Here is a 23259-nt window from a genome sequence, read left to right as displayed (position 1 = left end):
ATTTCTTTTTGGAAGAGGGCACGACATAATAAAGTGGCTTCAAATTTATTCAAACCCATCACTTGCAGAATAGTAACAAATATTGTTGGGATATCTGCATTTACCCGATATCTATGTTTGGCCTAAATAAAATCCTCCCCTAGGATGTGTTTCACAGGCCTATTGACAAGGTCATCCTCTGATTCAAGAATCTCTCTCCACCTCTTATTCATGATTTAGTAATAAGATCAAATGCAAGGCGCCACAGTTTCAACATTGGTAATTTCTCTTCAAAATCCCATTGGTAATCATAGACAATACTATAACGATCTCTCGAGTATCAAAGACCACAATGAAAAAACCTCACACGCAGGGGTAACTACGCACATCACCCACCAAATTGGGTCCCCAAATGTTAGAAATCCACTTATAAGGCTCTACTAGACTTGGCCACAACCCTCAAAATATCCCAACCAAGACATTCCTTGCAAAAGAAACATTTTTATCCAACTCATGCAAAATTTCATGCCAAAAATGAACTTTAAGAGTGCTTTCAATAGGCTACAAATTTAGAGGTATTGTCTATTGCATTTGGTCCATTTCCTGTGTTTTCCCATTCCCCTCCCAACTTTCTCTAGGATTCCACACATTTAACCTCTAACAAGGCCTTTTGCTCCACATAACAACCTTAGAAGTCGAGTCCAAATCTCTCTCGAAGCCAGTCTTAGCTGCTACCTACGAGAGCACCCTAAGGTTTATATTCATCGAGCCAATGGAAAAACTTGAGCCATTATGAGAGTACACAACAGCTATGTCCAACCTTCTAGACCCGATCATGTCATTATCGTTCGGATTTACAAGGATCGTCACCCATTCAGGGCATCGACAAAATGTAGGAAGAATTTTTTTTTTTCCTTAACTAATAATTTCATCATGTGCCAATAGTGGCATGTTGTGATGTTGTTCTTACTATCAAGGTTCAAGCCCCACTAGTTAATAGCTCCGGATTAAAAGCGTTTACCCCTTAAAAAAAAAATCCATCATGTGGGACACAAGCATAGAAGCCAATATCTCAAGCATACTCTTTCCTCATGCCAATCTCATTTGTGGTATCGTTAGGTTGTGAAGAAGTTGTAGCAGAAACCCTAGCCAAAGAAGGCATTGAGAGAAAATTGTTGAAGTTTTATTAAAAATTATTTTATTAAGCCGATAGGCTTTTTGTTTAGGCTTTTTTAACTAGAATATTGTTAGCTTCCCATGAAAATATGTTCCGGTGAGGCTATCTTGGCAAATGTTCTGATGGGTTGAATGTACAACAAATGGAAAATATGGCCCTATGCAACACATAGGAAATAACATTTGAATTTCATAAAGTTTTGACCAAGTTGAATATTTGAAGCAAAGAAAGGGAACTTTTGTTGTTATTATTTTACTTCGATATTAGGAAAATGGTTGAACTAATATATTTTAATGATTGATGAATCCATTTGTGAGAAGATTAGGTATATTGTTTGTAATTTTTTTATAGGAAAGATATAATTTGGTTGTGTTCAAAAGAATTTTTAGGCTAATGTGTTCTTGACTTCACCCTAAGCTTAGCGACTTCCAAGAGTAAGTTAATTTTTAGGGGGGGAGGATGTAGTGCCCCACCCTGATTAATCCTTTATGAGAGGATGTGATAAATATTTTTGTACTTAGTCATTCTCTTGATGCCTTTTGTTTCATTCTTTATACAGATGTTCTCTTTGACATTAGTTGGTACATTATGATTTATATGGATGATGTTATATCCTAGCCCATTATGAAGATTGGACTTGCATGTGGTGATCTATATGTACTCATTATTCATGTATGGATTATATTTCTTATGAGGATATGATGGTATCTTACTATGTGCTAATACCACTTCATGATTGCATTGGATGAGTTGATGCTATGATTGTCATGATGGTATTACTAGTGTATTCGTAATAGAGACGATGTCATGTCACTCATTACAAACATGATATGATGTTGCGATTGTATTCACTTGACTAATTAATTATGATATATGCAATTGTAAATGTTGTCTTGTGGCTATTGGTGGTTGCAGGGTTGCAGGTACTAAACATCAACTCCACCTAGTCTCATAGGTCTGAGTGTGTCTTTATCCTGATGGCAAGTTGATCGGAGGTGACATGAGTTCCTTCTACACAGTCTAGGCTTAAGCAGATACCCTTGTCAGTTAGTGTCTTGGCTTGAGTCATTGATTAAGTGTCATGTGGTATGTTGTTCAACCTTATATCGGGTTGCCTTGTGAATTTGTGGTTATTTATTAAATTAATAATTAATTGAATCATATAGTTTATTCAGTATTAAAACAAATTGATCAGTGGCATTAATATTTTATATTAATGTTATTTTATGGATAAATATTTTATTGGTGCCTTTAATTATTATTATTTGATGGTTTAATGTTTATTTGAATGTTTATTATTCGAGCCTTTGATTTATTGGATTTATTATTTATTTATTGATTATTCAATTATTTATTGTTAGGTTATTTATTGGTTATTTAGTTAGTTATTGTTTGAATTATTTATTTTGTTTATTTATTTATTGGTCATTTATTTGCTATTATTTCTTTACTTACCCCTTGTTAGAGGAAAACAACATATGAATACAAAAGACCACTATAGTTAGAGGAAAATCATGTTCGAACCATACTAATGTTGTTGCCAACATCTAAAAAGTGATGATTTATGGTGAACTTTAAACCTGATATGGTAGCTATAGAAATTAGAAGATAGGGAATAACACTAAGACATTTTTATCATTTTAAGATAATGTGGCCTTTGTTTAGTATTAATCAGTAGAAAACGTAAAAAAAAGTTCATTGTAAATGATTTAATAAAGAGATATCACTTTGTCTTCCTCTGGTGAGAATTACAATCCATTTCAACATTGAACTTGAAAAATATCTTGTAAGATATATATTCATAATGTAGGCCCTTTCATGGTTTTCAAGTTATCTATAGATCCAATATAATTTTCCTAAGGCATTACATGTATTAAAAAACAAAATATGATATTTCTAGTTGGATATTTTTCTTCTTGTAGGAAGATTTTGGTTGAGGCAACAATTGAGAACTCCCTCCTCTCTTTTCAATCAAGGAGAACTTGAGAATAATGTGTTTTTGATGGTTGTTCAAAGAATGAACACATGAAGTAGTTCTAGGTTTTATGGATTGTACTATGTTCTAGGGATTTTGAAAATGTGATCTAGCTATTTGTTGTTTTATCATTGATTAACAATTATTTAACTGATATTTTGGTTTAAATGAGTTTTAAGAACCTAATAAAACCTACATTTAATCAAACACATAATATCTATAGAGAAAGAAGAAAAAATAATATTTGTAGGTGTCATTTATGATTATATTCATCTATAATGTGTCAAAAAGATTGTGTGGGGATTTTTGGTTGTTATCACTTAGTTTTCAATGATCAGTCAAATTTATCTATGATATATAAAATATTGGTCACATTTATCTACTATAAATAAAATAGATCTACATGATGAAGAAGATAAGTACATGTTCTTTTTAGTTTGATTTGTTTTATATTATTTAATTCAATGTGTTTTCTATATCTATTTTTTTAATGTTTGAAAAAATTATTGAGATATTGCTATAAATTTATAATATAAATGTATTATTTGTTTATGAAAACCAGTAAGATTCAAATCACGTTCAATTAAAAAATACACAACTACTCTGAAAACCAATCATGTCAACAATGGCTGCACCTACCATTGCGGTGGAGGCCACGCTGAGCACCTATTTAAATGGACGATATCCTCCTTCACTTGGTATCTCTGAAATCATTCAGTTTGCCTGCTGTCTTTCAACAAGATGAGGGCTTTAACTGGTTTCATTTTTCTTATTGTATGTTTTTCTTTATTTTATAAAAAATGACGTATTACCTGTATTAAGTATTTGAGCACTTTGCGCCTTATGAGTTTTGGTTGTTTGTAATTAGTTTGACATGAATCCATACGTGTATTTAATTTGCTTATGAGTTTGTCATTGTTTTGAGCAGTTATTTAGGTCAGATTACCTGTATAAGTATTTGAGCACTTTGCTTCTGAGTTTTGGTTGTTTGTAATTAATTTGGCTTGAATCGAAGAACTGTATTTAATTTGCTTATGAGTTTTGGTTGTTTGGAACTGACAGTCAGTAGCGGCTAGCGGAGCGAGGTATTTGCAAGGCGGTGAAAAGGAAAGGCTATCACTGACTCCGAGTATAGCGTACTGGCATGAGAAGCTGCCCATGACGCCCATTCCACAGAGTCTGTGGGAACTTATCTCACCTGATGAAGTGAATGTTGCAAAGGAAGGAGTGAATTCGATACGCTTGGTGCAGGAATTAGAAAGCACTCCCAAAACTGAAAACCCTCCAGACCGTTCTTACGCTGCAGACAGACTCCCTTTCTTTTACCGTTCTTATGCTGCAGATAAATCAGATGAATTGCCTTTCTTTTACCGTTCTTATGCTGCAGATAAATCAGATGAAATCCCTTTCTTTTACCGTTCTTACGCTGCAGATAAAACAGATGAATTCCCGTTCTTTTACCGTTCTTACGCTGTAGATAAATCAGATGAACTCCCTTTCTTTTACCGTTCTTATGCTCCAGAGAAATCAAATGAAATGAAATCGGATGAAATCCCTTTCTTTTACCCTTCTTATACTGCAGATAAATCAAATGAATTACCTTTCTTTTATCGTTCTTACGCTGCAGATGTGCAAATGCCAACAACGCACTCATCGCAGAGCGTATTTCTGCTGGAGAAGGATTTGGTGAGTGGAACCAAAAAGTATCTAAGCTATTCCAACACTCAGAAGATGCATTTCCTTCCACGCTCCGTGGCAGATAAAATCCCTTTCTCCTCCGACAACCTCTCTGTGGCGTTGAAGGAGCTCAATATAGCGCCAGATTCTGACATGGGTCTTGCTATGAAGCAGACCTTAAAAGTATGCGAAGCTCCTCCGGTGAAGGGCGAAACCAAATACTGCGCAACATCGCTGGAGTCCATGATTGACTACATCACTTCGAAGCTGGGAAGCAATGGCGTAACCGTGCTGGCGACGAATGTTCCAAAGGGGAAGACATCAAAATCTGTGAAGCACCAATATTCCATCACGGGAGTGCAATACAAGAGCCAAGGAGAGAAGCCAGTGTATGTCTGCCACACTATAAAATATGCGTACGCAGTGTATTTTTGCCACGAATTGCAAGGCACCAAGATCGCAAGAGTTTCGGTGAAAGGCGAAGATGGCAGCATGGTGGAGGCGGCGACCATCTGTCACACGGACACCAGCGCCTGGAATCCGAAACACGTGGCATTCCTGGTGTTGAACGTCAAGCCTGGTGCTGCTTCTGTCTGCCATTTTATTCCCGAAAACCACTTTGTGTGGCTGGGAGCCAACTAGGATCCACGCCACGCTGCTTCCTTGCTCTGTCTATATATACATAAATAAATAATCTGCAGCGTAGTAGGGAGTAGCAGGACAGCTTATCTAGTTTGTTGGTGTGAGTAGCTTATCTGGTTTGTTGGTGTGAGGAGCACTAGCTCTCATTCTGTCATTACAAAGCTAATATTATTGCATGTAGAACGGTAATTATAAAAATATGTTTAATGATGAAGTTCGTAAATGCTTTTCATTTTGGTGATTTTACTTACATAAATTAGTCGCATAGGTTATGTGCTTCAACGATTACCCTTACCTTTACTAGATTCTTAGCGAAATGATAATGGAATCCATCAATACTATCATCTTGGATCCAAATCCCACAACGTAATTTGTTGGTGCATGTGAGAATCCACTTGGTATCTTATTGATTTGTTTCTTCTTATAATTAAATTCATCAATACACAACACAGGTCTGTAAATACACAATATTAGTCTCTACCCATCATAGGAAATCTTATGTTTTTATTTGTTTCCTTTTTTAAGACCATGCCTGATAAGAAACACCTTGTGAAAGTGGTAAAGCACAATAATTCTTATGATGGTGTAAATTAGGCAAATCGTCTGATTTCAAATGTCCTATCTTTTCAAGAGAGTATTGTATTGTAAAGTTCTTCCCTTAAAATATTTCTTAAGATCTTAATATTTATTTTCAACATTACAAAACATTAAAGGTGAATGCAGTAAAACTTGTGATCTGAGTTATGGACAAATTTGGGTGCTCATAGACGGTATTCCTGAAGAGCAAAAAGATATAATTATAGGGTGTTTTTTTTTCAAGCTTTATCTTCTATCTGTAAATGGTCGCTGCCCTTTTTGCAGAGTCAAGAACTATGTATTGGAGCACCTTAATGCTTCAATTGGTATTGCAGTTAAAGTTTTGAATCCACACTTTTTTTCAAGAGCATTACACGTTACAGAAAGCATACAACCATTATTGGAGTTTCCATTGACCACATAATTAATGGGTACAGGTTAGTTCTTTGGCTTGGTTCATACCACACACATCTATTTCCCTCATGTAATAGATTTAATTTCAATGTACAGTAGACAAACCAATTGAAATTTATAAAAAAATGTTTGGTAATTGGAAACCTATATAGTTGATTTGTATTTAATTCTTTAAAACAAATGTTATATTTAATTTACTTATAATCTAAACCCAACTATGATATCAATATATGATTTTTTTTCTTTGTTTCTATAGTAGTTTGCCCCTGAAATTAGTGTCTTCTATGATATATAAAGAATGATTTTATATACCTATACACGTCCTTAAGTTGCTAAAGGTATTTGAAGATCAAGAGTAATCATTGTCACCAAAGCTATAGGGGAAAGCAGAAAGCCATCTAGAGTTATCGAATAAACATATGAAAGAAAAAATAAAAGGAATTTAGCAAATAGTAAAAATAAAAAAGTAGTAGCAAGCACCAATATCATAAATTATACTTGATTTGTAATATACTACTCTCTTTGGTAGAGGAAAATCACTCTTGGGTTCAATGGAAGTACTCTCTTTCCCTGAAGAATAATGACGGAGATTATAGTCTTGTTTTGGTATTAGACAATTAGTATTTTTTTTAGACTACCTAAGTAGGAGACATTGATTTGGTGCAAGAGGTCACCATGTGAGAGGTCACAAAAGGATTGAAGTCTTTTGGGCTTCATTGACTTCAATATTAACTCCAACTCAAACTCCAACTCCAAGAGGTCACCATGTTCCTTTTCAAACTCCAACTCTTGATGCATCATTCTAAATCAAGATGGGTTTATTCGAATGATCATGCTTTCTTTATTTGCTCCTAATTGTGATACTTAAATTCGTATTTTATAAGAAATATGCAAGGAGAACAAGAAAAATTAAGTATTAATTCTTAGAATATTAACCTCCATCCAAGATTTTCTCTCCTTACAATGCGATTAATGACAAAGATTTGAAAATGTGGACATTACAAAATTTCCTATAAACAATGTATGGAGAAGGATACAGAAGTAGCCTGGCACATAGTTTGGTGACCTCGAGATTAGTGGAGGTAGTTGCTCTCCTTGTGTTTGCATGGTCTCTCAAACAAGTATTGACATTTGGTCTTGATATTAACCTCCATACAAGATTTTCTCTCCTTACGATGAGATTAATGACAGAGATCTTGAACATGCAGACACTACAAAATTCTTGCGAAGAATGCATAGAGAAGGATATATATGTAGCTCGGCACATAGTTTGGCGGCTTCAAGATTACTGGAGGTAGCTGCTTTTCTTGTGTTTGTATGATCTCCAATACAAGTATTGACATGTTGTCTTCATATCACAATCAAAGGCAAAAGAAGATATTTGGTCCTTGAGGAGTAGTGTTATTTAAAGTTTAGAAATGATAGAGAGGATGTTTGGTCTTCCAACATTTTCCTAATATGATGATATTGATATACAAAAATCTCTAAGTTTATTTGAAAAGAAGAACAAACGAGTGACATACTTTATCAATAATTACCTTCTTCTTAACCCTAAGAAATTTGTACTAAAAATGGCCAAAGTTTAGCATAGGAGTGAGTTCATGGAAGTTGCAAAATACCTCATCACACTTTTGAATATGGTCCGTGCTACCTTGATACTAAAGAGTTTCACTTCTATATGTGCTACTTCATATTGGAGATAGTAGATGGTAAAAATATTTATTGGGGTACCCTCATCAATGACATAATTGAAGTGCCAAAGAAAACTAAATTTTAATTGACTCTATATTTACTATATTTACTAGTCCTTATCAAGTTACCTTCTTAGGATCAAAAACAGTGGACTCCCTCCAATTGGTAGAAACAAAAGTATACCACCACTACACTCAAATTAAATTTAAGGAAAGATTTAAAAAGTATTACTTATTGAATTATGCCTTTATCGCTATCTATACTAATTAGATAATCGGAGAATGAATTTTCCAAAAGGATATCAATGGACAAAACCTTTAAGTTGAAGAATTTGGACAATTGGTACATACAACTCAAAACTTTCACTTATATCAAGGTGGCTATCTTTTACTGCTATTAATGGGATATAGGTATTGAGAAGAGAAAAAAAAAAAAAAAGTTGAGTTGTATGGATTCTTTTCTAACCCCTCTTTACAATTGCAACCACAAATCTTGTCCAACAGAGTGCCACACTTTATTTTTTTGGTGTCATTACACTATGAATATAGAATAAATATATTTAGTAATACCAATGTAAAACATGTATTGAGAGGTATCCATACTGAGGGGTAAGTTATTTTTGAATCCTAAGTAATCCCCTAGGCTAACCCTTTTTCCATTTCCATAAATATTAAACAATGTTGATATTAGGGATTTTATAAACATTGTATTATCCCATATCTACATGTCAAAGCATGGAAATTGATATAACAAATTAAAAAAAGATTATAATTTAGAAAAACTTAAAGATAATTAGATTTTATGATTTCATTGGTTTCTTTGTGTTTATAGAGGTTGCTCCATTTTTAATCTTCACTTTTCTCAGGTTATTTTTCTTTCGCTATTCAAATTAAATTCTCAAAATTTTAATTTTCACAATTTAGGCACTATGTTTGCAAAACATAGTCAATTAGCAATTGCTTACAGATTTATGTCTAGATTAATCGTAAAAAATTTAATGAATTTCATGAGTTTTAAAACACTTCTAAGCTTAAAAAACGTATTCATTTATGATAAAACTAGTCGTTCATAGAATCGAACTTCTAATTTTTTCATAAAAAAGTAAAATTATTTGGAAGCCAAAACTTCAAGGGACCAAATCAAGCAATTGAACAAAACATCTTGAATATCCAATTGATTTTCTTTGTTTTCATAATCCTAATTTTATCGAGTCTAACCATATGCTAAGTCTTATTAATGAACTCTAAACTTTAATGAAAAACTTAATTGAATGTGGGATATATACACTAAGAAATATCTAACCTTGATTTTATCATACATGGTCATTTTGAGATTTGCATGCACCTCAAAGTGAAGAAAAATAGAAATAATGAAGTTTATATCTATCAACACATCCCTTCTAGACCTTATCATCATCTCTTCATCACTTTCCAATCTAATCGACATTTAAATTATTGGTAAAATAACATATAAATTATCAATTACCAACAACTTTATTCCAACCATGCTTAATTGTAGTTATATGAGTACATAGATTAAATGTTGTATAAATAATTTTCATGTTTAATAGTTGGATTTGAAACAATGTGTAAAATGATAAGGGTTTGAAGCAAGGGGAAACTTTGCAATGGTGAAAAGGTTAGATTGATCAAAATCAAACACAAATTATGCAAATAAAACACTAGTTAACCTTATACCTTGTAATTATTCCTCTGATACAACCTTTGATGAAGCCAAGGATGTGCCCATCTTCAAATTGTTTTGGATTGGCTCTTGAGAGATTTGTGGATTACTCTCTACACACAACAATAATGGTGGTGATAAGATGGAGGGATGGATGAGTTATTGCAAATGACTAAGGATGGAAGATAAATTTGCCTATAGTGAGAGTGTTATGGAGATGATTCTAGCTCTATTCTAGCAGCATAATATTGCACATGAGATCCTTGCAAATGAAGGGGAAGAGACCCAAATTTATATATTTGAAGAAAGAGGAATGGAGAGCCAAGACTGATTTGAAATGGAGGGCTAGGATTGAAGGAAAATGACGGAAGGGATAGAGAGGACAAGTTGTGGAGACCAAGAGATTTTCCATAAAGGCATTTCTTGTATCCACACTCCACAAGGTGCATGGGGAAGAGATCCCCAAGTACATTGGGAGAATAAATAGGAATTAAAAATTCATTGGGGAAGGAAAAGAGAATTAAAAATTCCTTGGGGAAGGAAAAGAGAATTAAAATTTCTCAAATAACAGATCCGATGGGAAAAAGATGAGAGAAAATGAATTTAAAATTCCTTGGGACATGAGGGAGCATAGCAAAGTGGGAGAATTTTAAATCCTTGAAATGACCAAAATTGGTGCATTTAAGGTTTGGAAGGTGAGAGGGGAAAGCCAATTATGGCAATGAGTTGACTTTGTTCCTAATCATGATGATTAGGATTGTGCAAATGATTAGTGAAGAGATTAGGTGGGATAATGGAAGATTATAGAGCAAGTGGACAAGCTATGGGGATGTTATATGAGGAGAGAGAATGAGTGAAAGAATTAAAAATTAGAAAATAATAATAATCAAGCTTGTAGAAGAATTAATTAGTTTAAGTGGGATTAGAAGAAATGATTTTTACAAATCACACATTGACTTAATTAATTAAAATTAATTAACTAAAAGGGACTTAGAATAATTAATTGATTGGATGACTTAGAAGAAATGGAATAATTCATTTATTTAATAAATTAATTATTGGACTATAATGGCAGGATTAATTAAATTAAATTCATTTAACTTTGACAAGAATATGAATAGCATAATTAAATGAGTTAATTATGTAGAAAGGATAAATTAATTAAATATTTAACTTAATTAATTTTGGATACCTATAGGGTTATGATTACAATTTTAGAGCTTCTACACAAGTTTTTTTGGGTAGTTTCTATAAGATATAAAAAATTAGGGTTTCACAAGTTAAGCCTTGTAAACTAGGAAATTACCCAACTTTCTGAACAAAACATTAAAGGAAGGGAGAACTCAATTGATCCAATGCAAAATGATTGAATGCAGATCAAGTTATTTTTGGATTTTGTTTGGTTGAAATTGATTTGAATGTATTTGAATGCTAGATCTAGTGTGGATGATGAATAATTGCCATGAAATAGCAAAAAAGAAAGCTACATATGAGATACAAAGGTATGGAGCAAATTTTGAGCAGAAGAAATAGAAGAGCTCCTATGATAGAAATTTCAGCACTAAAGTGTGGGACCGTGTAGTAATTTTCATCATGGTCCCTGATTTCAAATGCAGATAAACTAAAATCTTTCAAAATCCAGATGTCACACAGATTTTTTTCCTAGAAGATAATTGAAAATCCTCAAGATTGTTGCATTTTTTTCACCCTAGTCCTCTAATTTTTTCCTCTACAAAAGTCAAATCCGATCATCATTATCTCTTGTACCAAAATCTCCATCTATGGCTCATGGATATATCACCTACACACATAAAGAAGGAAAATGATGTTGTTGATAGCATTTTTCCTTAGTTCAAACCTCAGGTTTGGAATTAACCCTAATCAAGAACTGAAATTGTAATGGAAATGCTAAAGCAAATGTTGATCAATATACCTTAGATTTTCTATAATTGATTACAGATGATGATGTAATGCCCTTTAGATGTCATCACAAGTGTTGATACAATAACATGACTTGACATGTTACATGAATAGGAAGGACCTAATCAAACACACATACTTGCATGAAGATTGATGTAGATTTGTTACTCCATGATTCTTGAAGGATGGTGCGATGAAATCCTAACTTGAATGGTTGGTAATGAATGCTTGATGGTTGGATAGATTTCTTAGAGTTTTTGATGAAAAATGAATAGGAAGAATGATCTTATATAGGGTTCCCGAGGTAATTTACTAATTGAGCCGACCTCCAATAGTCAAAATTGAGACATCAAGGATCGAAACCATTGAAGACAGGAAGTGAGTTGACTCATTTAAATTAGGTCATGTTTAAGGAGGACCAAGATTCCCCAAGCGTCATGGTCTTGGAACCATGACACTTTGAGCGCCCTAGTCCACCAAAAATAGGGCAAACCAACAGGAGATCAAGGTGCACACCGCAAGGCATGGGTTCAATTCTTTGTGCAGATAGATGTCATCAAATTTGAGGTGAAAAGGACAAAAATGGAGTTGGGAGAGCACTAAGATAGGACACACTAAAGTAGGGGCCCTATTTGGAGTGTCTTCATTGCTTTCACCCTAAGGTGACTAAACTCTTCTAGAAAGTGTGGAAGGACAAAAAGATTTGCATTGGCAACAAATGCTTGAAGGTCTCAAAGGAACTATTGTGGAGGTCACTGGGCTGCCCATGGAAGGAAAAAAGATCTTCAACGATAGAAAATCCTTTGAGTTCGTGGTGAACACTTTTCTTAAACAAAAAGAAATACTAAATCTTGTCAAGAATTTGAATGGTAGCTACCAGGTAGACTCCCTTAAACCCCTTTGGGTGGGTGTGATTAGGGTCCTTATGTAGTATTTTACCTTGGAGGGGTGGTTGACCACTATTTATGGCTATCGTTTTTCTTTTCTTAATCACTTTAGACATAAGCTCTTGGTTTCGTTCCCTTTCTATCTCCTTTCATCCTTGAAAACCAGTATTAAAGAAAAAAATAATAATCAGACTAACCATGTTCTTCGTGAGGGCTTGATTCTTCTCATTATGGAGCACTTTAAAGCCCTCTTGTCTCCCTCCAAAGGTAAATTAAATGGTTCTTTCCCTTCGCAATCAGAAAAATTAAGGTCTAAGAAGGATATGGAGAGGAATTTAGGGGTGGGGCATGATGATTCAAAGGATGCAGACTAGGATACAAAGGATGGTTCTTCTTCTGAGCAGAACAAGAGATTGGTTTCAAAGGAGAAAAGAAAGGATAACCCCCCTCATAGGGTTGAAAAAGGAAGATTTGTGAAGAGGAATAAAGTGTTGCATGACTCTCCTAATTGGGTTGATGAAGTGTCGAATGATGAAGAGGTAGGTGTTAATCACAACTTGGAAGGGGCAAAATTTATGAAGGAAGGGGAAAATATTATGGGTGGAGGGCACGGGTCCTAAGGTGTGGCCCCTTACCCACGACATGCCTGCAAGGAAAATTAGATGTTTACACCAAAAACAAAAGGAAAAGGCACCCTATTTTCCTTATAGGCATCACTCCTCCTTTACACTACTAGTGAGGCCACACAAATAAGTAGGGCATAACTACATTGTACTTATTTTTGCTATAGAAACATTTGGTGAGCATCTACCAAATTGTCTTGAGCAAATTGAGAAGTGACTGAATTACTATCACACAAGATGCAACAATGTGCAAAGCAGGAGAACTGAAGATGTTTTGGGTGAAGAGTGAAGATGGCACAAAAGTGGAGGCAACGAGTGTCTGTCACATGAGGGTGTCTTTTCTATTCACGATAACTGTTGCAATTGTCATGCCTTGCAATTCATCGTATTAATGTTGAGGATATGAAGATTTTGTGTCCATTATATGGCGTGTTCATGGAAGCCAGTAATCTGCTTCACATGCCTGAAATCTATGGAAGCCAAGTATATGAACGCCTCATCCATGTCATGCCTAGGTAAAATGAAACACCATATCCTACAATAGGTCCTTTGCTAGAGATTGCCCCTCTTCAAGGTTTCAATTGGATAATTCCAAGCCTCCTACTAAATAAATAATGATTTTCTACAATGGTAATACCAAAGTCTACCTAGATGTTTCTCCTGAAAGATTAAGCATTTTCCATGTTTGTTCCAATATTTCTCTAGTTTGATTATTTTTAATGTAGATGTTGCAGCCTAGATTTCAAAATGTTGATTTATGTTGCTGATTAGAATTGGGTTTCTAGTCAAGAAATTTTACTTTGATAATAGCATTAAGGTTGTCTGATCGTCAAAATGCCAAGAAATGAAACTCTCTTGTGATATTGTTGTCATTTTTATTTTCAAGAATTGGTTTATTTCAATTGCAATCCACAGTACAATATATTTCATAGTTGGCATTCTAGAAATTTGAAAATTAATACATTAATTCATACAATTTGATCACATCAGAAGATGAAAGTAAGCCTAAATGGTTGATTTGTTCCCACTTAAAAAATTGTCATGAGGCCTGCGTGAGTCACGAGTGTGGCATGCCCCTGTTACACAAATCAAGCAAGAGTTTCAAAAATAGTTTTCATGTTTAATATATTGGGTATCTATGGAAGAGAATTTTTTTTTTTTTAAATTTGAACCTTTTTGTCAAGCAAACAATTTGCGAGCTTACAAAGTTCCTATTTTTTAGAGTTAATTTGACATGTATTTTTTGTCATTTATAAAGTTCCTGTTAATTTGACGTGTATTTTTTGTCATTTATAAATTGATCTTTGTGTTTACAAAAATCATGTATTGAGAGTTAGTTTGCTTTGTATTTTGTGTCATTTATAATTATGTAAGCAAGATTTTGCACTTTTCTCATTGAATTTATAAATTCATCTTTCTAATATTTTATAGAAATAAATTAATGTAATACATTTTAGAATTGATTTACAATTATTTATAAACTTCAAAGCTATAATGGTGATCTGAAAATATAAATTGTGAGCTATTAATTGAATTAAAATTTAATGATATTAATTATTTACAGGTCAAAATAGAAACTCTTGTTAAGGTTCTAGATGAAGTTAGAATTTTCTAAGCCTTTTTATTAAATTTATAAAATTAGAAACTACAAAAAGAAAAACATTGCATAGAAGTCAGATACAATTCTAACCATAACCCTTATCATTTTAGACATTGTTTGAAATTCAATTATTAAACACGAAAAGTATACAACATTTAATCCATATATTCATATAACTAGTGTTCGAATAAAAAATTGTTGGTAATTGATAATTTATGTGTTCTTTTACCTATAATTTAAATATCGATAATACTGAAAAATGATGAAGAGGTGATGATAAGTTCTAGAAGGGGTGTGTTGATAGCTATAAACTTCATTATTATGATTTGTCTTCACTTTGAGGTACATATGTGAATCTCAAAATGAACATGTATTATAAATTAAGGGTAGATATTTCGTAGTGTATATATCCCATATGCAATTAAGTCTTTACATAGACTTAAATGCTCATTAATTAGAGTTACAATAATAGTTAGAATAGATAAAATAAAGGATATAAAAAATGTAGAAAACTAACTAGATATTCAATATGTTTAGTTCAATTGTTTGATTTGGTCCCTTGATGTTCTTGGCTTCCAACAAAATTCACATTTTTATGGAAGAAATAGAAGTTTGATTATATGGATGTTTGATTTTATCTTAGTTGAATGTGTTTTTTTAAGCTTATAAATGTTTAAAAATTCATCAAATTCTATAATTTTTATAATTATTCTACTCATAAATCTACAGGTAATTGATAATTGAATAGTTTTTGTAAACATAGTACCTAAATTGTAAATATTGAAGAAAAAAAACCCTCAAAAAAGTGAAGATGAAAAATGGAGCAACCTCTTTAAATACAAAGAAACTGATACAAATAGAAAATCTAATTATCTTTTTTATTTGTTAATTTTTTTTAAAAATTATATCAATTTGCATGCTCTACCATATATATGTGGGAGAATGCGATGTTTATAAAATCCCTATAGTATCAACATTGTTTAATATTAATTGGAATTGGAAAAAAGGGTTCTCTTAAGGATTCATTTAAGATTCAAAAATAATTTACTCCTCAATATGGATTGTATTTTGCATAACACTAGTGTTAGGGTATTGAGAGATCAATTTAGATCACAAAGTTTATGGGTAAAAACCAATTGCACCAGTACACATGAATGATAAAAAATATTAACACATGTGAATACACAATATTAGTCCCTAGCATAGGAAATCTTATGTTTTCATTTGGTTCCTTTTTTAAGACCATGCCTGATAAGAAACAACTTGTGAATTAAATGTGGTAATGCTCAATAATTCTTATGATGGTGCAAATTAGGTAAATCGTCTGATTTCAAATGTCCTATCTTTTCAAGAGAGTATTGTATTGTAAAGTTCCTCCCTTAGATATTTCTTGAGGCTTTAAACTGTATTTTCTCCATTACTAAATATTAAAGATGAATGCAATTTAACTTGTGAGCTGAGTTATGGACAAATTTCATTGCACATAGACAGTATTCCTAAAAAACCAAATGAAATAATTATACAATGTTTTTTGTTTAAAGCTCTATCCGTAAATGGTCGCTTGCAAACAATGCATAGAGAAGGATATAAAAGTAGCTTGGCACATAGTTTCGTGGCTTAAAGGTTAGTGGAGGTGGCTACATTCCTTGTATTTGTATGATCTCCAAAACTAATATTGACATGTGATCTTGAGATCACAATCAAAGGTAAATGAAGATATGTTGTTCCTTTAGGAGTAGTGCTATTTAAATTTTAGAAATGATAGAGAGGGTCCTTTATCTTCCAACATTTTCCTAATATGATGATATTGACATATCAAAATCACAAATAAGTGGCATACTTTATCAATAATCACCTTCTTCTTAACCCTAGGAAATTGGTACTAAAAATGGCCAAAGTTTAACATAGGAGTGAGTTCATGGAAGTTTTAAAAGACCTCTTCACACTTTTGAATAGGGTGCATGCTACCCTAATACTAAAGAGTTTCACCCTTATATTTCCTACTTCATATTGGAAATAGTAGATGGTAAAAATATTTATTGGGGTACCCTCATCAATGATATAATTGAAGTGCTAAAGAGCGCTAAATTTTCATTGACTCTATACTTAATATATTTACTAGCTCTTATCAAGCTACCTTCTTAGGATGAGAAAGAATAGACTCCCTCCAATTGGTCAAAACAAAAGTATGCCACCACTACCCTCAAATTCAATTAAAGGAATAATTTAAAAGTATTTCTTACTAAATCATGCCTTTATCTCTATCTATAGTGACTACATAATCAAAGAATGATTTTTCCAAAAGGATATCAAGGGACAAAACATTTAAGTTGAAGGATTTGGACATTTGGTACACACAATTCAAAACTTTCACTTATATCAATAGCTTTTACTACTATTAATGGGGTTAAAGTATTGAGAAGAGAACAAAAAAAGTTGATTTGTATCGATTACTTGCTAACCCCTCTATACAATTGTAACCACAAATCTTGTCCAACAATGTATCACACTTAATTTTGTTGTTGTCATTACACTATGAAAAGAATAACTATATTTAGCAAAACTGATGTAAAATATGTATTGAGAAGTATCCATATTTAGGGGTAAGTTATTTTTGAATCCTAAATAAACCCCTAGGCTAACCCTTTTTCCATTTCCAATAAATATTAAACAACATTGATACTATAGGGATTTTATAAACATTGTATTTTCCCACAGATGTGCTAAAGCATGCAAATTGATATAACATATTATAAAAATTATAAAAGAAAAACTTATATAATTAGATTTTCTGATTTCATTGGTTGCTTTGTGTTTATAGATGTTGTTCCATTTTTAATCTTCACATTTTTTAGGTTATTTTTCTTTTTCTATTCAAACTAAATTCTCAAAATTTCAATATTCACAATTTAGGAATTATTTTTACAAAACAGAGTCAATTAGCAATTGCTTACAAATTTATGAGTAGATTAATCATAAAAAAACTAATGAATTTCATGATTTTTAAAACACATCTAAGCTTAAAAAACACATCTAAGCTTAAAAAACACATTCAAATAAGATAAAACTAGACGTTCATAGAATTGAACTTCTAGTTTTTTCGTAAATATGTGAATTTATTTTCAAGCCAAAACTTCAAGGGACCAAATCAAGAAATTGAATAAAACATCTTGAATATCCTATTGATTTTCTTTGTTTTCATAATCCTGATTTTATCTAGTCTATCCATATGGTAAGCCTTATTAATGAACTCGTAACTCTAATTAAATACGTAATTGAATGTGGGATATATACAATAAGAAATATCTAACCTTAAATTTATTATACATGGTCATTTTGAGATTCATATGCACCTCAAAGTGAGGAAAAATTGAAATAATGAAGTTTATATCTATCACCACATCTCTTCTAGACCTTATCATCATCTCTTCATCATTGTCCAATCTTATCAACATTTAAAAAATAGATAAAAAATATATAAATTATCAATTACCAACAACTTTATTCCAACCATGGTTAATTGTAGTTATATGAGTACATAGCTTAAATGTTGTATACATACTTTTCATGTTTAATAATTGGATGTCAAACAATGAGTAAAATGATAAGGGTTATGATTAGAATCGTAGAGCTTCTACACAAGTTTTGTTTATAGTTTCTATAATATATGAAAAATTAGGGTTTCACAAGTTAAGCCTTGTAAACTAGGAAATGACACAACTTTCAAAACAAAACATTAAAGGAAGGGAGAACTCAATTCATCCAATGCAAGATGATTGAATGTAGATTGAAAGTTATTTTTGGTTTTTGTCTAGTTGAGATTCATTTGAATGTAATTGAATGCTAGATCTAGGACAAATGATGAAGAATTGGAATGAAATAGAAAAAACAACAAGCTATAGATGAGATACAGAGGTATGTAGAAAATTTTGAGCAGAAGAAATAGAAGAGTACCTATGATATCAAGTTCATCCTTTGAGAAAGAGAAACAACAATTAGGAGTGATATCACAAGGAGATAAGATATAACTAATTTTAAGGAACCAAGCCCCAATTCTTAGGACATATTGATAAATTTTGTAGAAGCATAAATCCACTGGTTGGTAATGGAGGATCAAATGAGAAAGGAAAAGAGAAGGTTAGTCAAATTTGGCAAGATCATACTCAGAAATGGGTTAGAAAGACTGAAGAACAATCATCAGATGGGAATGTCCCAGTTCCTTATCTGGTAGAAGAGGTTGCTCCTGCATTGACAGGTAGCTCATCCGGTAACTAAGGCAGATGCCTTAGGGGTAGGCAAAATTCATGAAGATTGTGCATATGCCCCGGGAAGAGGTTTTGGAAGATGTTCTGGATATTGGAGATGATTATCTGACATGGATATGTTCTGAGCAAGATCCCGTATCTTTCACCAGCAGTCGTTTATGTCAATGGAAGATTAGGCTTTTTCTCGAAGATTAAATAGTCGAAGCGACTTCATTATTGATCACCTTGCATTCAGAGCGACTTCAGAGCGTCTAAGAGTGATCAAAGGAAATTCAGAGCAATTGGATTTCTTCTTGAGCGATTTCATCGGCGTCTAGAAGATTTTGTTGGAGGTTTTCACTGAGAGCGATCAAAAGGTATTTATCTTTTAACATGGAAGTGGAATCATCATCTATTCCTATTTTTGTTGCAAACTCGATTGTAGTAGAGGTCAAGGACTGCCCCAAGCCAATTTTCAAGAGGTATCAACATGTGGCTACCCTAGAAGATTCAGTTGGAGAATTTTCTCACGTTCCAGAGAGAGTTGTCTATGTAGAGGATGTTAGGGCATCTATTCACTGTCCCATTGAAAACTTGAGAACTTTTGAAATTAAGGGCATGTATATGAGTGAGCTGATGGGAGAATCTGGAAAGATCAAACCGAAATTCAAGCATATTGAAGACCTAGGGTTTACCAACATTCTGGATATTCCAGAATTTGAGGATGAGATAATAAGATATATTTTGAGTAGAGTACATGGGGAATTTTTATGGTTAAACAAACCTTACAAAATCACCAAGGAAGCCATCCGGGTAATCACTTGGTTACCATTAGCTGGGCAACATGTAGACAAGAAGGTTTCGAATGATTTCATGAAAAAGATCACCAGTGCGACATCTGAGAGGAGATCTATGACAGTGAGCACTATCACCAACACAGACATCAGATTCAGTAGCATGATCATCGAGTATAAGGTAACTTAGTCAAACTGACTGAATTTTGTTTCCAATTCATGCATTTTGGTTGCATACAAAATGATGAGAGAGAATGTAAAATTAGATCTATGCGGTTGGATGCTAGATGAGTTGTTAATAAACCTAGGAAAAAATAAGGGTGAAAAGAAGGGTACATTGCGGTATGGAAACTTGATAGTTTTCTTGATGTTATATTTCATGAATGATACACCCAGTTTGGGTAAGAGGCAATGGGCATTTGACATCCCAATAGGGAGACAATTGAAACAATCAATTGCTACTTTAGGAATTCAAAGAGATGATAAGGAATGGGGATATTTCAAAGCATTCCAGAAATCTATGAGGTCTAGGGTAAGGATACCTGAGCATATTATAGAAAAATATTCAACCGACATAAGCTTCATGGTAAAGAAGTATGAAACACTTATGGAAGTAGTTAAGCCCTCAAAGATTAGGATTGAAAAAATGAGCTATGAGGTGGATGCACAAATTGTTGATGCCTATGCAAAAATGTTTATTGATGCACCAATTGATTAGAAAGAGAATCCCTATGGTATTGCACAACAAAAAACACAAGAGTTTGAAACAGAGTTCAACCGAAAGAAAAGAGAGAAGTGGGAAGGGAAAGCAATAAAATTTGTGGAGAAGGTCTCAAAGGAAATTAAACCTTTAATTGATGTTGTCCTGAAGAAAGGGAGGAAGAGGAAGAATCCTGAAGTACATATTGAGCATGTTACTACAAAATTAGAATCTAAGGACGACACATCATTGGAATTTAAGAGGGTTGTAGGAAGAAAATAGAGGAAACAAAGGTAGAAGCTAAGATGCAACCGGTCAGGAAGGTGACAATCAAAATACTGGCACAAAAGCAAACACCAAAGGCAATGCCTTCAACTGCATCTGGTATTGCAAAGAGGAAGAAGAAGAGTGACATCAACTTAGAAATTGAATCTAGTAATGTGACTATCATACCACCTAAAACTTGTGAAGAATTAGTAGATGAAATCACTAAAGATGGCATGTTGAAGAATGTTCAATTTTATTATGAACACTTAGAGGATGAAAAACAAAGAGAGGTAGAGGAAGAAGTCTTATTATATTTGGATATTTATAAGAAAGCCTTAATAAAAATAGAAAATAAAATACTAGTTCTACTGTATAATATGTTAGATGCTAGAATACTATTAGCCATGAAAGAGTATAAACATATTAAAATTCAAGAGCTATTATCTATTTGTGTTACTATTGCTCTAGATGAAATGGAAAAGACACTTGAGGTGGCAGATAGAAAAGTTTTTAATAGAAAACATAGAATAACTAGTTTGATGCTAGGAAGAGTAAATGAAATAATAAATGAGAATCAAAAAGCATGGGTTAAATTCCTTGGAGAGAATAGAGGATTCTTTACTTCATCAGAAACCAAAACAGACATTGTAGATACCTCGGTTGACGGAAAAGGAAAAGGGATTATGGGTACTTCACCCTCAGTTTTGAAAAATATTAAGATAGTGGAAATTGAGCCCTCGGTAAATATAGATGTACAAACAAATATTGAGATTTTGCTTAATACAGAGAGTGAACAAGATAATGTTGTACATGATACTAAATAATTGTCCTCTGGATACAAATGTATAGGTTGAGGTTATAGTTCCTATAGAGGAACCGCCAGTTACACAAATTACACCAAGTGGTGAACCCACCGGTGCAAGTGACGAAGTTATAAAGGATAAATCTTCAGAATAGAAGAGAGAGGAATTCGGAAGGGACCCGGTAGTTGGTCCATTATTGTTGTCAATTGACACCTCCCAGGTCAAAAAGAAAAACATAACAGAGATGAGACCCACTAAACTCATGATGATGGCAGCACAAAAACTAATGAAGGAAGGAGCCACAGATAAAGGGATTATTGATCAATCAATCACTGTTTTACACAGATTGGTCCCAAAGTGCAAGATTGAAAATGAAGCGAGCCCATCGGGCAAGCTTAAGATAATTACTGGGCATATTTCAAAGGATTTTCAATCCTTACAATAGATTTCAAACCAGCAAGCACTAGAGAGGTTTACGTAGGCTAAGAGAGCTGCATTTGATCAGGTAATTGAATCTCAAAAGAAGAAGATTAATGAGAAGTTGAAACTAATATAAAATTATTTGAAGAAATATACAAATATATATAGGGTATGTTGTAACATTGATATACTTACAGCTAATGTGGATAAAAAGATAAAAGAAATTCAGGAGAAAATTGCAAGCATAGATAATTCTTTTGACGGATTAATTTCATTAACTACATCAATTGATGGTCAAATTTTGATTTTGGAGAACCAAATTTCTATTCTTGAAAAGCAAAGACACAAAATAATAAGAAGAGCTAGAAGTCTGGGAGGCTTGGTGAGTCCCTAGTTGGATTTACTCAATGTACAATAGAAAGAATTCATGGATATGGTGGGAAAGCTCACATTGGTAGAGGTAAATGAGAAAGAGTCATTTGCACATATATTGAGTGGACTTGTATCTATTCCTGGCACATTCAATTGACACCTCCCAAGTTGAAAAGAAAACCATAATAAAGATAGATGTTTCTCTCTTAGCCGACATAAGGCATGTAAATTTGTATAGCGTATATAAGGTAAAATTTATAGTGTATATCCCACAACATGTATCATTACTACCTAAAAGCCAAAACAATAGCTTTAAGTAGTTGAGTCGCATGTGGGTGTGCGAAGTTAGCTATAATGGCTACTGGTGTGCTTCCCCTATAGGTTTTTGGCTTGTTAGTGAATACATGAACCCTAAATTTTAAAGTGAGAATGGTAACCTATAAAATGTAAATTGTGATCCATAAATTATATTAGAACTTTATGAAATTGAATGTTTTTATGTTGAAATAGAAACTCTTGTTAAGGTTTGAGACAAAAATAACGATTTCTAAGCCTTCTTATTCAATTTGTAAAATTAAAAACTATAAAAAGAAATAACTTGCATAGAAGCTCTAGGATTCTTATTGTGATCCTTATCATCTTACACATTGTTTGAAATCTAACTATTAAACATGAAAAGTATACAACTAACCAAGGCTGAAATAAAGTTATTGGTAATTGATAATTTATGTGTTATTTTACCTGTAATTTAAATATCTATAGGATTGTCCACATTAATGAAGAGATGATGATAAGGTCTAGAAGTGATGTGTTG

At 32.9% G+C, this 23259-nt stretch overlaps 1 protein-coding gene across 1 annotated transcript; it reads left to right on the top strand.

Moving 5' to 3' along the window:
- Positions 1 to 3756: 3756 nt before the first annotated feature.
- LOC131060485 (BURP domain protein RD22-like) lies at positions 3757 to 5450 on the top strand. Its single transcript, XM_057993727.2, has 3 exons — positions 3757 to 3859; positions 3954 to 3991; positions 4194 to 5450. The coding sequence occupies exons 1-3, from the start codon at positions 3757 to 3759 to the stop codon at positions 5448 to 5450; spliced, it is 1398 nt and encodes a 465-aa protein (XP_057849710.2).
- Positions 5451 to 23259: the final 17809 nt, after the last annotated feature.

The sequence above is a fragment of the Cryptomeria japonica genome, chromosome 3 (assembly GCF_030272615.1).
Source record: "Cryptomeria japonica chromosome 3, Sugi_1.0, whole genome shotgun sequence".
Classification (NCBI taxonomy): Eukaryota; Viridiplantae; Streptophyta; class Pinopsida; order Cupressales; family Cupressaceae; genus Cryptomeria; species Cryptomeria japonica.
Note: the sequence above shows the minus strand (reverse complement) of the source record. Positions and strands in the feature narration are given on the sequence as shown.